Below are 16,097 nucleotides of genomic sequence, written 5' to 3'. Positions count from 1 at the left end.
GTAAAACACAATCGCACATAATCGGAGCAGTGGTTACAATGATATTCCTGGATGCATAATACGATGTTTTTTCACAATGCATGAGTATTTTCCAATCATTCCACATTCCTTATTTCATGTCTTCGAATCGCAAGTCAAAGATTGAGAGTGATCTCCCTTTGATTCACATGCAAAACTGGTTTGTGTTGACAAAGTTGATGCAAATATTGACTTTTCGTGGATGGAAAGATAGTTACTGAGGTAGCCTTGTTGGGCGAAACTGAGACACGCGATATTATGAGAAAATAGCTAACGAAATGGAACTTTTTCCTCTACATTCTCACAAGGAATGGTTGCAAGACTGTGCTCAGCTTCTCAACTCCGAGTGGCCGAGAAGCATCGCTGCAAGGTAGGTATAGTTTATGGCACTATATCTTTGATCTATAGCTATATTATATTTGCACTGAATTTTGTAAATTCTGTGCAAATATCCATGCTGACCGCGTATTTCGGATCGCAGTAATGAGTATAATAACCTGGATGTTTTAGCCAGATATCCTATGATTCTTTTATAATTAATTGTCAAGAAAGACACAGATGTTTTGCTGGCAGTGTATCTTCATTTATGGGTTTATGGTCCGTTGGTCGACAAGTTAAGCATTCAAAATTCCAGTTAAAGATTATTTTGGACAAAGAGAATGGCAGAAGAATCTACTATCAAAGGAATATGAGAAGGAAGTTGTTATCCCTATGGTATTATTCCTTTCATATAGCATCTATATTGCCAACATTGACATACATTTTACTGATGTATGCCTTTAGAGCTTTGATGGAGTCTTTCAGTTAGACACAGCATGATTCATGTCCTGACTGTAGAATTCAATGGCCCTGTTAAATAGTAGGTCATGGTAAGTTCACATAATACAGACACATCAGACAAAATGGTCACATTGAGCAATATAGTTCACAGAAGGTTCTTATCATCAGAGTCTCTGTGGATCAGAGGACAGCTGGCAGACCAATGGTGTGTGAGTGTGTTTAGTTTTACGCCGCACCCAGCAATATTCCAGCTATATGGCGGCGATTTGTAAATAATCAAATCTGGACCAGACAATCCAGTGATCAACAATATGAGCATCGATCAGTGCAATTGGGAACCGATGACGTATCAACCAAGTAAGCGAGTCTGACCACCCAATCCCATTAGTCGCCTCTTACGACAAGCACAGTCGCCTTTCATGGCAAGCATTGGTTGCTGAAGGCCTATTCTACCCCGGGACCTTCACGGGTCAGATGAATGGTATTTGATGATGAGAACTTTGTCTGGCCATTGTCACAACTCCTATCATGGATCCTTATCCAAACATGCAGAGTAAACATTGTAAAATTGGCCAATAGTCTGATACAATACAATAATGTTTTATCTACAGACTTTACAGCCTTGAGAAATCATGTGATGACTTGCCAGTTAGCTTGGTTCTTGTGTCAGAAAGCAAAGTGGTGGGTCACAGTCGATTGGCATCAGTCCAAGGAATCAAGAACACATGTTTATTAGAATCAGGTAATTTCTTTCACAGAGAATTGCAGAGTTGAATTTGAATGGTGATCTGTTATCTTTGTCATCTTAATAATGATATGTGAAACAATGGCAACTTGACATGATAGTTGGTGTCTTTGTGTTGTGTGGATCAATTTTTATTGTAAGTTTTTAGTAAATTTGTTACAGTGATAGGCACATGTGATTATGATAATTTTGAAAAAATCTTTAAACAGGTTTGTATTTTTGTATAATTTGACCAATTAGTGATGTATATGTTTATATCTGTTTGCATGAATCCATGAGCATGAAGACACAATGAACTACTGTGCATAAAAGCATATTACTTACGTGTATGTTAGCAAGTTTGATCTAACAAAATGTGATTTTTTCTGATTTCAGTTGTGGTTCCAAAAGATCTTCGTGGGAAAGGTTTAGGTCGGAAACTGATGGATAAGACAGAAGAGTATGCTAAGAGGTGAGGGGATCTTCATGCAAAGTTCAAGCCATTGCATGGATATCCTGAAGTGGCATTGTTACCTACCAATGACAGACAAACACCTCTGTACCAAAACCTGATGTGTCAAACATACTACTGTGTGAAGATAAAAGTTCCCTCTCCTAAGTATTGTTTCTTTATGGATTATTTTTAGCTGTGTCAAGCACTGGATGACACAAAGCATCTAATAATGTCCTTTCAGCTTTTGAACAATGGTGTTTGCCTGTATATTAGATCATTAATTCAAATGAACGATAGATCATATGTGATAAAACATCTATTCTACAGTATGTAGTCTTTGGAATCTACATTAACAACAGTCAAGGACTGTTTCTGATGGAATTGTTCCTGAAAATTCATATAATGTGGTTAAGTATATGTCTCACAACATTTGTGTTGAAAAATTTGTTGTTAGTGCATAACACAGAGAAAAGTGCTTTGATTGTCACTGCTACCCGATGCTTGTTATATAAGGGAGCCTAAATGTATTTCATACTAGTTGTTAGAACCATGATAGCTGATAGCTGATGCCTGATGCCAGAGCTAAGGTCTCCAGTGCTTCATGCTAGTTGTCAGAGTCAGGGTTACCAGTACCTCATGTTCAGTTTCAGAGTCAACGTCCCTGGTCCCTTAGGCGTATTGTTAGAACCAAGGTTCCTGGTACCTCAGGCGTATTGTCAGAGCCAATGTTCTTTAGTACCTCAGGCTTATTGTCAGAGGCAAGGTTCCTGGTACCTAAAGCTTCTTGTCAGAACCATGGTCAGTAGTACCACAGGCTTATTGTCAGAGCCAAGGTCCCATGTACCTCATCTTCAGTGTCAGAACCAAGGTCACTGGTACCTCAAGTTCATTGTCAGAACCAAGGTTCCTGGTACTTCAGGCTTATCTCTTGTTCATTGTCAGAGCCAATGTTCCTGGCACCTCAGGCTTATTGTCAGAGCCAATGTTCCTGGTACCTCAGGCGCATTGTCAGAACCAAGGTACTTGGTATCTCAAGCTCATTGTCAGAACTAAGCATATCAGTGCATATGACTATGGCTTATGCTTATTGTCAGAACCATGGTTACTGGTACCTTATGCCCAGTGCCAGAGCCAAGGTATCCATGGTATCTCAAGTTAATTTTCAGAGCCAAGGTTCCTGGTACCTCATGCTTATTGTCATAGCTGACCAATATGTCACTATCTGTGATATGGCTAATCATCAACATATACAGGCATAACACAATGACATGCTATCCACAAGGTCCAGACTCTATCAAGCACGTTGATACACCTGGAAAAATTTATGACTACTTCATAAAACAACATTCACTCACAGACTCTATATAAATGTAGGATTTTGATGATATCATGCTACAATGCATGGGTTTTCTGATACAGGTAGTAACTGAAGACTTGTTCTTTGTTATTACAGTGCAGGATTCAAAACAATATTTTTGAATACGATAGACAAAGAAGGATTTTACCGCCATCTTGGGTACCAGCCTTCTGGTCCAGTTGCAAGTCTAGGAGCTAATGCTCATCTCATACCGGATAGTCTGGTGGGTAATAACATTCATATATCATGTTATGTTGGATGATCTTGTGGGTAATGACATTGATATATCATCTTGTGTTGGATTGTCTGGTGGGTAATAACATAGAAATATCATCTTGTACTGGATAGTTTGGTGGGTAATAACATTGATATATCATCTTGTGTTGGATGATCATCTTATGTTGGATTGTCTGGTGGGTAATACCAATGATATATCATCTTATGTTGGATGATCTGGTGGGTAATAACATTGATATATCATCTTATGTTGGATTGTCTGGTGGGTAATAACATTGATATGTCATCTTATGTTGGATTGTCTGGTGGGTAATAACATTGATATATCATCTTATGTTGGATGATCTGGTGGGTAATAACATCGATATATCATCTTTTGCTGGATGATCTGGTGGGTAATGACATTGATATATCATCTTGTGTTGGATTGTCTGGTGGGTAATACCATTTATATATCATCTTATGTTGGATGATCTCGTGGGTAATAACATTGATATATCATCTTATGTTGGATTGTCTGGTGGGTAATAACATTGATATATCATCTTATGTTGGATTGTCTGGTGGGTAATAACATTGATATATCATCTTATGTTGGATTGTCTGGTGGGTAATAACATTGATATATCATCTTATGTTGGATGATCTGGTGGGTAATAACATTGATATATCATCTTATGTTGGATTGTCTGGTGGGTAATAACATTGATATATCATCTTATGTTGGATTGTCTGGTGGGTAATAACATTGATATATCATCTTATGTTGGATTGTCTGGTGGGTAATAACACAGATAATCATCTTGTACTAGATATTCTGTTGTGTATCAACAAACTGTCATCCCAAATATTCTTGTGCCAGATGCAATATGAATTTCCAAACAAGCTATGTTAATTTCTTTCAGGTCAACAAAGTCTTATCTCATCTGTATCCCATCTCTTTGGTTAGAGATTGGATTTAGAGGATGGTTGATTGTTGGTCACCTCCTTGAACATCATGGAAAATTAAAGTGTGTATTTAAATTCTACCATTGTTGCGTGTTACTGATCATGTCCTGGTGTTCGATATTTTCCAGATCTCTAAGATGATGGGTGTCAGCATGAGCAACTCACCAGACACAGCCAAGGAGGTTGCAGTGGCAGAGTTACCTCCCACTGACACTAGTAACCCTCCGCCCCCACCACCTCCTCCACCACCTCCTGTGCCCCCACCCCCTCCTGCTCCAACAGATGATGACAGGCACGTCATCAGACTGAGCCGCAACTCCATCACATGGATGAGAAAGGATCTCCTGTAGACCATGGTGTGCCAGCCTAAACCGGTGCCCCATTCCTAGGTCTAGACATACTAGGTGCATAGTTAGAAATATGTCTACAAGACATGTATACCAGAGTTTTAGCAGGGGTTTATTCATAGGCTTTTTAAGCCTCTTTAGTTGTAGAGAACGTCTTTTAATGGTACTCCTCTTAAAACCAGTGTTATTATAAATTTATGTAAAGTGCATGCTGGTTGATAAGTGAGCTCACAGCGAACTGTGACAGCCAAGCAAGATCCTGATGCCAGTTTCCCAGAATCATTCTTGTTTTCATATGCAGTATAGTCAGTGCTTTTTGGCACAAGTTCATGTATTATTATTATTACTATTATTATTAGAGATTAATATATAATGAACTGAGCTTTCAACATTGGAGATGACATTGTTTAATCAGCTGGTTGGGATGTGGTAGACACTTTGGGTGCTTTGTTTTGTCTCCTTTTAACTAGAACTTTATTAAATACATGGTTACAATAATTAGGGAAAGCTGTATCTAAAAATATCATTTTCATTTGGTTGGAGTAGATGTGAAAGATGTAATGCTCATATTGGCTGATGAGTGACATGAGTGATCTGTACCAGCAGTCAGTTACTAGCATCAGGATGAACATTAAACAATGCAAGGTAAATACTGAACACTGTATCAAGTATTGGATAGTGGCAAGATATCACAAAATATGTTCTTTTGTATTATCAGATAGACACACTGGCACAATTACAGCATTTATTAATATTTATTTAGTGATAGCTTTTGTGGCATCACTTAATTTTTGTTCAGCATGGTATTGAAAACCACCCCACGGTATATAACTGACTTATCAGGTAGGAAACAAAGTCAAGTTAAGCACAGCACTTGCCATGTGATAATGACTGCTTATCCATTATCGTGTGCCTTTTTGAAATAGTCCTCTAAAAGTGTCCGTTTGATCTGAGCATGCAGTGTTTCATGCCACTGATAACAATGGATATTCTGTGCCTTGTTTACAATATGGCAGTATAAAGGAATTTTTCAGATTTCTGAAGGAAATTCACTTCAATTCATCTTTGACATTTTTAGTAAAGTTCAAATCTGCTTCCTGTCTTTTGGAACAGTAACCATGAAAATCTTAGAGCATGAAATATATAAAATTTACAGACACCATGTTTTATAGGCAACTTTAAGCAAATTGGTATGTTAGTTTGCAAGTTTTGGCTTGTAGTTTGAAGGCTGAATTTCAGTTGTAAAGCAGAAATGCTTGTGTATGCTGGGTTAGAGTGTTAGGAGACTTTAATTTTGTATTTTTCACATGAAAGTTCTATTATGCTTAGAAATGATGGGAGGAGGCACTGAGGAGGATCACTTTCTTTGCACTTAATTTCATAGGGAGGGGAAGTGTCTTTCACAGTTCACATACTTATCCATCAAAATCATCATCACCACCCTAGCCATAGATTATGAATGGTCCTTTATAGTATATATTTTACAGCATGTACCTCTGGTTATTTAATGCTTTAGTGGTATGAAAACAGTTCATTCTTTGTAAACCACAGGATACTTCTAGTCATGCTTAATGTCTCATCATGCCCATAGTGTGTACAGACTTTCTCACCAACAGCTCAAGCCCTTCCTTCCAACAACATTTACAGATGTGAATAACAATCGTCATCCAGATGTGTCTTCCACAGGAGATAGTGCTCGGGTCTTATCAAGCTGTATCTCATAGACCACTGTGAAATCACTAATCACTTGAAGCAGGTTAGCTGTCCACTTAACATTTAAGATTATTACTGTTTTCAAAAGGAGTCAAAAGAATTACTTTTTGATGCTAAAATGGAAACGTACCCTTGTGTCTTTCAGCATCATATATGTCTTCACTTGTATTTGATTTGTATACAACTCCTTAGCTATTTTCAGATTTTAAACCTGTATCAACTCGTGTTGATGTATTTGATTTTAAAAGACAATTAGGTGGGTCAGTTGAATGTGTGATGTGCAAGAGCTTTCAGTGGTGAATCATCATGAAGTCCTCCGTCCATGTTTTGCTGCAGCTGAGTGAAGTCCAGGACAAAGAAACTGTATCATACTGTTCGTGTACTTTGCTTCATAGTCAGAATATACACTCAAGTATTTTAAATCAAGTATTCCTTAACTTGTTTTGGGTAGTGTAGTATATCCCTCCAACTGTTGACTCTATAGATGGATGGAAGTGCTGGCAGCTTATGGAGAGACACTACAGAACTGGTCACTATTCAGATGCAAAAGTTTCATTTACTTTTCTTTTTCAAACTGAACAAAATGTTGAAATCATAAATGACTTCACTGATGCAATTCAGATGTGGAACACTCTCAGGACATAATACATGCCAGACCACTACCTCCAACCATTGTCTTTTTATGCTTTTTGTATGTTAGTTGTTGGAAGATAGTATTACAAGATACAATATGTTGCCACTTTTTGGTGCTCCTTTGTTATAGTGTGTATATTCTGAACAGCAAAAGAAACAGAAGTTTCGAAAAAATGAAATCTCACAGAAGTAAGCAATCATATTAAAACGTTCTATTGCAAGACTTGACAAAAAAACAGTTGTGAATTTTTTGGCTGTTCAGAATATCTAGATTATTGATGACGGTATTACAGGACTCATTACATTTCCACTGAAATCATCATGGAATACCAATCATGGAATACAGACTGTTTACTGTGGAATTAATGATTTTATTCTTTTCAGTTGTAACTGACATTTTCTGTTACTGATGATCTGTATGCCCCAAGAGTTTTGATGAACTAAGACGATGGAGTAGTCAGCCTATGACTGATATTTCTCTGGCAGAGTTATCTGCTCTTTAGTGTAGCAATAGTCAGAGTTATCTGCCATTATGGTGTTCTCCATGTTGGGAGAGTGGTAACCACATGGTTACAGCATCAGCTTGCTAGACACAGGTTTAGTCTTCGACAGTTCTTATTGATGCCTGTGTTGAAGAGGTGCGCACAGAATATTTCCATTCCTGAGCTCTACACATGTTGAGAGTTTGATCTTGTTTTAGTATCATATGTATGCCAAATTTAACTTCATGAGAATCAGCCATAAACTATAACTCACTGATGGAGTGGAGGGTATGATTCATGTCCACTTACATTTAACAAAGATTTATCAATTTACTTCCGCCAATACAAATGTTCAACAGTTTTCATCAGTGGTATAACAGATTTGACCAGTGATGTACTTCATGTAGGAGGCTTTACCTGAGGCATATTATCTAGCAGCCAACACATTTTTTTAAATATGTACAAATATAAATTTAAGATTTGTTTTTATCGATTATGAAAATGAGATGTTGAATATTTATTTATATTTTGATGTGTCCCAGCTCTGAAGATTGTTAAGTGTTGACGCGTTGGTTTCATTTCCAGCATCTTCAGGGAAGTTGTTTGTGTGGTGTCTGTTGGCAGTGTCTGCCAGTTATAGTGTTTATAACCAGGCAGCAGATGTTATAACTGTTTTACAACACGTGTGGGGGATTGTGCTTCTGTGCCATCAATCTATCAACTTGTATGTTTACACCTGTTCTTTTTTTTTTCAATAAATATATGCAGACTTTTTGTTGTTTATGATTCTCCACATTGAGTTGTGACCGCCTTTCCCACCTAGTGATTCACTCGTTCAGTTACCTTTACCAGGCTGTGTGTAGCAGAAGCAGAGAAAAAGTCATGAAAAAGATAATTGTGAAATCACTTACACATATTCATTTTACATGTAAGGTGATAATTACAAGTGGCCAACAAATGCCATATTTGACATGGCCACTTTCTGTGCTGGAGGACTAACTGTACACAACCCTACAAGGCCACTGACTGTACACAAGTCTACAAGGCCAATGACTATTTAATTCGAGGCCACAGACTACATAATTCTACGAGACCACAAACTGTACATAATTCTACGAGGCCACAGACTGTACATAATTCTACGAGGCCACAGACTGTGTACATAATTCTACGAGGCCACAGACTGTACATAATTCCACGAGGTCACTGACTGTACATAATTCTATGAGGCGGCCACTGATAGTATATAAATAATAAGTGATCATTTAAGCAGTTATTTCTTAGAGGCCAGTGGTGTTTAAGTAACCAGAGAGCTAAATGATTTTATATTGTTAACACTTGGACCACAAGGTTGTGTGGATTAAGAAGAAGTATTGAAGCCATGTCTGTGTAAGGTCGGATTACAGTTTTATGGGCAGTCTTTAGCTAAACCAAATACATACAAATATTACTTTCAGATCCACAGGCCTTGGAGCATCAGAACTATTTACGCAGTATTTGAAAAGACGTGGCTTGTGGAGGTCAAAGGTAGTGGCTTAATCAGTAATGAAAATGTGAGAAAATATTGATATTTATAGCTCACAAACCACCAGTCTAAGATAACCTAGGCTCAGTATTATTAGCCCCCACCATGCATATAGTGCAAAGCGGGGGATAAAGTATTAGGCTGCGTACATATGTACGTATGGATTTGAATATCTTAAGAACCGTTTTCTAGATTCTTTTCATATTTGGTATCTAGGTTTATCACAGTAAAAGAAAAATCTCAGACAGGTTTGGTGACCTTGACCTTCATCTCAAGGTTATAAGGGGACTTAAGCGTTTTCCTTGTTAGCGAGATATCTCAAGGACCGTCAGTTTGGTGATCTTCAGTTAATTTTTAAGGTCACGGCGACTGTTTTTTAGGAGTTTCATACACTGGTCAAGGTCTAAGTGATTCCTCAAAATATTTTTGTGTTTGAACCACGATAGTGCATGATATCACGAGAGTTTGAGAGTAATGTTTTTGTTGATATTTTACTTCATCTTAAACTACGACCTTTCATTTCACTGTAAGTTTCATTTGATAATATGCAACGGGGGATTATGTCACCTTAGTGACATTGCTTGTTTGATATATTGTTATACAAAGTCTAATGAACTTGTTTGAGTGGCATTTTAGAAGTTGAGGTGTACAAATAGGACAAATTGTTATGGATGGAGTGACAACGTCACCTGCTTGACAACGGTACAAGAATCAGTATCGAAATGTCGCACTCACGCAATAAAGAAGTCGATAGCCATAACAACTTGTCCTAGAGTCTGATGAACCCAAGTAGAAGGTCACGTCAGCTAACCTTTGAGCAACCTATGGCCATCCAATCAAACCTGAGGTGGCAGAGATTTTGCCAATCAGACAACACCTACTGTGTAGGGTTCAGTGGTCACCGACACTGATCTCTAAACAAACGAAAATCTGCAGAAAACACAGATATTTTACATGGAATATATACATGTACACTTGGGGCTTTCTGATGACATGGTTACCTATAGGTAATGTTTCTGCAAGCTGACATCCTTGAATACTGACAAAACCACAATTTTCAGTAACTGTTTACTCACTGTTGTGGCTACCCGTGAAGGTTGCAGGTTAACATATTGATCTTCAGTAACCCATACTTGTGGGTAACACAACCAATGGGTCAGGTTCAGTGACTTTGCTGACACGCCATTGGTTCCCAATCGCAGAGACTGATGCTCATGCTGTTGATCACTGGACCATGTGGTCCAGACTTGATTATTTACAGACCACCACCATACAGCTTGAATATTGCTGAGCATGGCTTAGATCATACAGCATTCGGAATAGTTCGGGCACAAACTTTTTCAAGGTAAAGGTAAGCTGATGTGACCTTCTCAGGTTTCTTAAGACTCAGTATGAGCTGTCACGACTAATACTGCGCTGAAGATAAGTTAGCCTGACAAAACCACATGCTGGATACACACACAGATAAGGCTGAGTGGGTGCAGGCAAGTTGGATCAGCATTCTAGAAGCAGATTTGTAGACCCTATGTCTGGCGTCAACTCCAGAGTTCAGACATGCAACAGTTACCAGTGGACAGACAGATCACTCAACCATAAGCTAACAAAGTTTCAGTCAGATGTGCTAAAATTTACTTTTATCTTGTACAAGAAACACTAAGCATACAAACTGGTTTATCAGAACCACATTTTATGTCAGCTTAACCATAAGGTTATACATCATGACTTTTTAGGAAAATGTTAAGATATGCTAAATAAATAACATTTGTAACAGCAGCAATAAGGACAATTAATAACAACAATTTGAACAATTAATAACAGCAATATGAACAATTGTAACACCCTGACATGCACAGTATGAACACTGATATATAACAAAAACAGTCGTCACGACAATGACTCTTGGAGGATATGTTACTGTATTACGTAAATTTCCATCTAAAGACAGTGTATTCACAACACACAAAGCAAAGAGATTCTCAGTCTGTAGCCATTGCAACACTGACACCTGTCCTCAATAAATAAAACCTCCTGACTTCATGTCTCGAATGAGGCTGAGGCCATCAATATTACCCCTTGACCTAACAAGTTCTGTAGTCTGCAGCAGTTGACACAGCGACACACAGAAGTCACAGTCCATACCATCACAATCTATTGTGTTGAAAAAAGATGGAGAGGTATTTTATATTTTTCATACTATTACAATCACAAATGACACTAAAATTTATCAACATTTACCAACACAAGAAAAGCGTGATTTATGAATGTCAACTTCTTTATTCTGAAAAAATAACAATTTTTAACAATAAAGACACTGACATCCAGAAATCTTGCTTTTCTTATGTATTCCACTTCTAAATGCCCTTAAAAGATTTATCAACACTTTCATGTTTCAAACTTACCATCCTAGACCTCAGGAAAATCACACAAAATATTTCTAGCTGGCATATTTGTACATATTTTCACAAACAATGTTGCAGGCTGTTCAAATACAAAAACAGATCTTTGGTAAGGGGCACCACAATTAATAGGAATAAAATCCACAAGGTATATAATCACAGATCTCTGGTGTGTGAGATGTTACTTGACTGGTGTAAGGAAACATCCATGTAGGACCAGCTGGGACACAGTCAGTCAGGTCACTGAGGCTTTCATCAGTATCACCTCAGTTTAGTGGGCTCTTACACATAGGTGTATTCTGGCATCCTGAACCCTGTGCTTTCATTTTACATAGATGTTGATGGGAAAATTTAACCCAACACCATTTAACCCATTATGTTTACAGTAAATATGACACTCGATCATTCATGTTGATGTGTAAAGCTTCCAGTATGAAGTAAAACAAACTTCATACCTCGGCTTCGTAACATGATTACATTAACTTTTCTTGTGAATTTCATAGGAGTGAAAACATAAAATGAAAACAACTAAAAGTCTCTCATGACAAACATGAAAACTTGTGTTTTTGTAACAGCTTTGTTTTGTAGAAGGTTTCAAAACTGCTGTGACTATTAAACAATAATAATTTGTCCCCATATTGTCTGTATACCTGCAATGTACCAAACTAAACACACCTTTCTCATCAACTTTAGACAGTAATATGATATTGGCCAATACAGGAACAAACTGGCCTACACACAATGGAAACATTGTATAAAAAGTGTACATAGCTAAAATAACAAAAACAGAAAATACAAGATTAAATTCAGAAGAGACAGCACATCATCCAGCAAGAAGAGGTATGAACAGAACATATGTAACATCTGTAACAATCTCATCTCCAGCTGCTTCACACATCAGCTGTCAGAACAGATGTTACAAAGATGGATGGAGATTTCAAATGGACTATTATCATGTTCATTTTTCACCTGTATTTCAAGATGCTGTGCTCAGTTGCAAGCCCACAAATAATTCATATTCCATTCAGTAGGTTATAAGTTCTACAAACATCACAACATTTTACTCTGCGATGACAGTTGTTTGACTGCACCTTCCAAGTCAAATATATGTTGGTCAGCAGCCTCAGGTGCAAGTTGCCGGATTGCCGTTGCCAGGTTGAGGAGGTAGTCAATGTTCTTCCCACTTGGACCGACTGAGTGGTAGATCTGATGTGCGATGTCCTCCAGAGGGGCGGGGCCAAGGTAAAAGGGGTTGTTAGTGTTACCGATGTATAGTGTAAGTTGGAACTCGGGCATCGTATTGTCTTGAGGATGGAAGGTCACCACCGTCTGTTCGTATCCACCCTTCTCCCGAAAGTTGAGGTGTGAGATCACCTTCTCCACATCCGACTCATGGATCTTGTATGCAACTCCCCACACCACCTCCTGAAACAATAACACATTATTACTGCATGGTGTTGAAGTGTAGGAGAAAACATGCCTCCAAGGTGTTGGTAGGCAATGTTAAACCAGGGGTGAGAGATTTCCTGACCCCAATGGTTTCTCTAACATATATAGATCAATGATGGACAATTACAACGTAGATAATCAGTTAATGAAGCTACATAACAATAACTGAAACACACGTAAATTCAATTTTAATGACAGTAACTACAAATAGATAATTTAACCCCATTTATTTCATCGGCCAACCCATGAAGGTCCCAGGGTAGAACAGGCCTTCAGCAATCCATGTTTGCCATAAACGGCGACTATGCTTGTTGTAAGAGGCGACTAACAGGATTGGGTGGTCAGGGTAGCTGATTTGGTTGACACATGTCATCGTTTCCCAATTGCGCAGATCAATGCTCATGTTGTTGATCACTGGATTGTCTGGTCCAGACTCGATTATTTACAGACAACTGCCGTATGGCTGGAATGTTGCTGAGTGCAGCGTAAAACTAAACTCACTCACTCCCTCCCTCAGTGGTTGTGTGGTACAGCGTTTGCCTACAAATCAGAGAACTGCAGTTCCAATCTTGATACGGAAAACATTTGCACTTTGACCTTATTTCTAGACGATATTTTTCAATTGATTTCAAACACCCATATATCACATGAATATTGATGTTCATATAGAGTTAGGAAAAGATGATTGCAGAAAAAAAACCTGGGAAGAGGTCTTACTAACAAAAAGTAAAACCTGGAAAGAGCTCTTTCTAGTAAAAGGTAAAACCTGTCCCTCCAAAACAAAAACCTCAAATGCAGTTATTCTGGGAAAACAAAAGCTGACCTGTTATATAGTGAGAAGCACACTTCAGGTTTATATATAGTTCTGATTACTTTGTTCTGGCTCTAAAGGAGTCAGTGGGTTGTGTTTTACACCGATTCTAGCAATATTCCAGCAAGTCACAGTAACAGCTACCAGGGCTTCAACCACTGCACTCAGGGTTTTTAGTTTTACGCCGATTTTAGCAGTTTCATGGCTGGAGACACCAGAAATGAGCTTCATACATTGTGCCCATGTGGGGAATTAAAACCGGGTCTTCAGCACAACACGTTAACCACTTGGCTCCCAACCACCTTGAACATAAGAAGGGAATCAAACCCAAGTCTTCAGCGTGATGAGCAAACACATTAACCACTCACCTACTCCACCATCCAAGCTTTCCTATGCAGAGGGCAGTAGGATATACAGTGAAGACTGAATTTCTCCAGAAATTACAACTTATACTTTTGCCCAGAAAGATGATTGAGAAATATATGGAACCCACTAAAGATTCTACTTGCCTCTGCGTTACTTGATGGTACCAGAGTCACAACACGACCAGGCTGAAAGTAAAACAGTTCATTGCATATTTCATTCTCATACTATACCACATTGTTGGCTTGTTGGTTAATGCCACATTCAGCAGTATTCAAGCCAGGTAGCGACAGTCTGTCATAAAATACAAGCCTGATACACTGGTGATTCATGACATGTACTAACCAAAGTCACACATCATCAGGATACGATAACACATGTCCCTGAGAGGTGTAACCTCTCCGACTAGTGGGTAGATTTCTAGACATCATAACAACAATGGTGACTGCCTGGCTGGTGATGTTCCACATTGACGATTTTCACACATGACATTTTTTATATATCATTGTACAGGGGTGTGTACAACAATTACTTTAATCTCCTTTTAGGCTGATACTTCTGGTTTGATGAAGATCTACAAATGCTTTTTAGTTAGCATGACAAAATCTTGATTAAAATTTATATTTAACACAATTTTTTCTTCTAGTTATTTTAATTGGCACAAGCAGACATTTTATTTGTCACAGAGAGGGGGTCTCCATAAAAATCATGATACACCCTTGCCATAATTATGAACGGTGCTCAAGTCAAGCACAAACCATACACTACCAACAAATTCTGTACTGTCTATTGACAAATGTTTTAGATAATTATTGTCTGCCCTCTTGACATATATAACCGAACTTGACCCAATTCCGATGTCCTTAGAATAACAGCATCTTAACAATATTGTTCACTTCCTGTTTCGGCAGTTAAATACAACTTATATAGACACTTCGCCAATATGTAACCCTCATCCTCAAGAGTACCTCACCAGCTGTTGGTTGGATCTAGTGACATGATCGATTCCACGTCGTGTCAACAAAAGCATTGAGCTGTTTACGGGAGTTAGATCCATACAGTGCTCGTCAATATACCTTGCCTGGTACGCCGCGATGGTCTTCACTTCCTTGCCAAAACCGCCGAGCGAATCCTTTTATAAATCCAACTACTTTAGTCTCATAGGGAAAGTCCACCTTCCATATGAGAGACCCGTAGCCAAATACCCACATCTTTGGCTGCCAACTTCAACGACTGTTTGGCTCAGCTTCCAGTGTCTGTGACGTCAAAAGTTGTCGTGGGGTGAGAGGTCAAAGGTTATGTTTATGCAGACAGGTAGCTTGTAAAATTTTCCTCCAGTACAATGTGCTTCACAATACGTAGGGCCCATTCTTGACCGGTGCTGTACTTGAAACACCGGATCCATAAGGGATGGGTATTTTATTCATAACAATAATTCTTCTTTGCCTACCGGGAGTCATATTTGTATACAAGAGGACGAATCTGAAGTAGTGCCGGAGCTATAAGACAGATTATGATTATGTATATGCACATATATATGAATGATTGTAAATGTGAATGTAAACGGTCCTCATAAGATGTTTACTTGTCGACAACAGTATGTGATGACTGACAGATTAGAATGTAAAACTGACAATAGCGTCAGTGATTCATGATGATCATTTAGCCGGCTGAAACAATTGGACTGGTGGGTTACAGAGAGGACCAGGTAAACCACTTTAACATATCAAAAGTGTACTAAAACCTCTTCATTGAAATGCATAAAAAAACCACATTACAAACTAATAGTGAGGGAATGAATATAGTTTTGCGCTCAGCAAAATCCTAGCTACATGAGCTATATGGCGGCGATCTGTAAAT

The 16,097-nt window shown here is 38.3% G+C and overlaps 2 protein-coding genes across 3 annotated transcripts; one reads left to right on the top strand and one right to left on the bottom strand.

The window, feature by feature from the left end:
• The first annotated feature begins 140 nt into the window (after positions 1-140).
• On the top strand, positions 141-8,465 carry LOC137293611 (N-alpha-acetyltransferase 80-like). Its single transcript, XM_067824253.1, has 5 exons — positions 141-388; positions 1,410-1,540; positions 1,919-1,994; positions 3,430-3,556; positions 4,647-8,465. Exons 1-5 carry the CDS (start codon positions 297-299, stop codon positions 4,866-4,868), a joined length of 648 nt encoding a protein of 215 aa, XP_067680354.1. The 5' UTR covers positions 141-296; the 3' UTR covers positions 4,869-8,465.
• A 2,365-nt stretch (positions 8,466-10,830) lies between these two features.
• Positions 10,831-15,528, bottom strand: LOC137294826 (putative glutathione-specific gamma-glutamylcyclotransferase 2). 2 transcript variants are annotated; one of them, XM_067825945.1, is made up of 3 exons: positions 15,314-15,528; positions 14,384-14,425; positions 10,831-13,039 (listed from the first exon to the last, which is right to left on the bottom strand). In XM_067825945.1, exons 1-3 carry the CDS (start codon positions 15,446-15,448, stop codon positions 12,665-12,667), a joined length of 552 nt encoding a protein of 183 aa, XP_067682046.1. In that variant the 5' UTR covers positions 15,449-15,528; the 3' UTR covers positions 10,831-12,664. The 2 variants fall into 2 exon arrangements, with proteins under 2 accessions (XP_067682046.1, XP_067682048.1); XM_067825947.1 differs by having other exon boundaries at positions 15,211-15,476.
• Between the last annotated feature and the right edge of the window lie 569 nt (positions 15,529-16,097).

The sequence above is a fragment of the Haliotis asinina genome, chromosome 8 (assembly GCF_037392515.1).
Source record: "Haliotis asinina isolate JCU_RB_2024 chromosome 8, JCU_Hal_asi_v2, whole genome shotgun sequence".
In the NCBI taxonomy this organism is placed as follows: Eukaryota; Metazoa; Mollusca; class Gastropoda; order Lepetellida; family Haliotidae; genus Haliotis; species Haliotis asinina.
The sequence above is the reverse complement of the archived record's forward strand: the minus strand, read 5'-3'. Positions and strand labels throughout refer to the sequence as shown.

What these genes read in the sequence shown, in the direction of transcription:
- LOC137293611 (XM_067824253.1), top strand. Translation starts at nt 297, where the DNA reads ATGGAACTTTTTCCTCTACATTCTCACAAGGAATGGTTGCAAGACTGT. An exon ending in ACAGAAGAGTATGCTAAGAG is followed by an intron (nt 1,995 to 3,429) that starts GTGAGGGGATCT and finishes TTGTTATTACAG; the next exon opens with TGCAGGATTCAAAACAATAT. An exon ending in ATCTCATACCGGATAGTCTG is followed by an intron (nt 3,557 to 4,646) that starts GTGGGTAATAAC and finishes GATATTTTCCAG; the next exon opens with ATCTCTAAGATGATGGGTGT.
- LOC137294826 (XM_067825945.1), bottom strand. Translation starts at nt 15,448, where the DNA reads ATGTGGGTATTTGGCTACGGGTCTCTCATATGGAAGGTGGACTTTCCC. An exon ending in ATCGCGGCGTACCAGGCAAG is followed by an intron (nt 14,426 to 15,313) that starts GTATATTGACGA and finishes TTTTACTTTCAG; the next exon opens with CCTGGTCGTGTTGTGACTCT. An exon ending in TACCATCAAGTAACGCAGAG is followed by an intron (nt 13,040 to 14,383) that starts GCAAGTAGAATC and finishes TTATTGTTTCAG; the next exon opens with GAGGTGGTGTGGGGAGTTGC.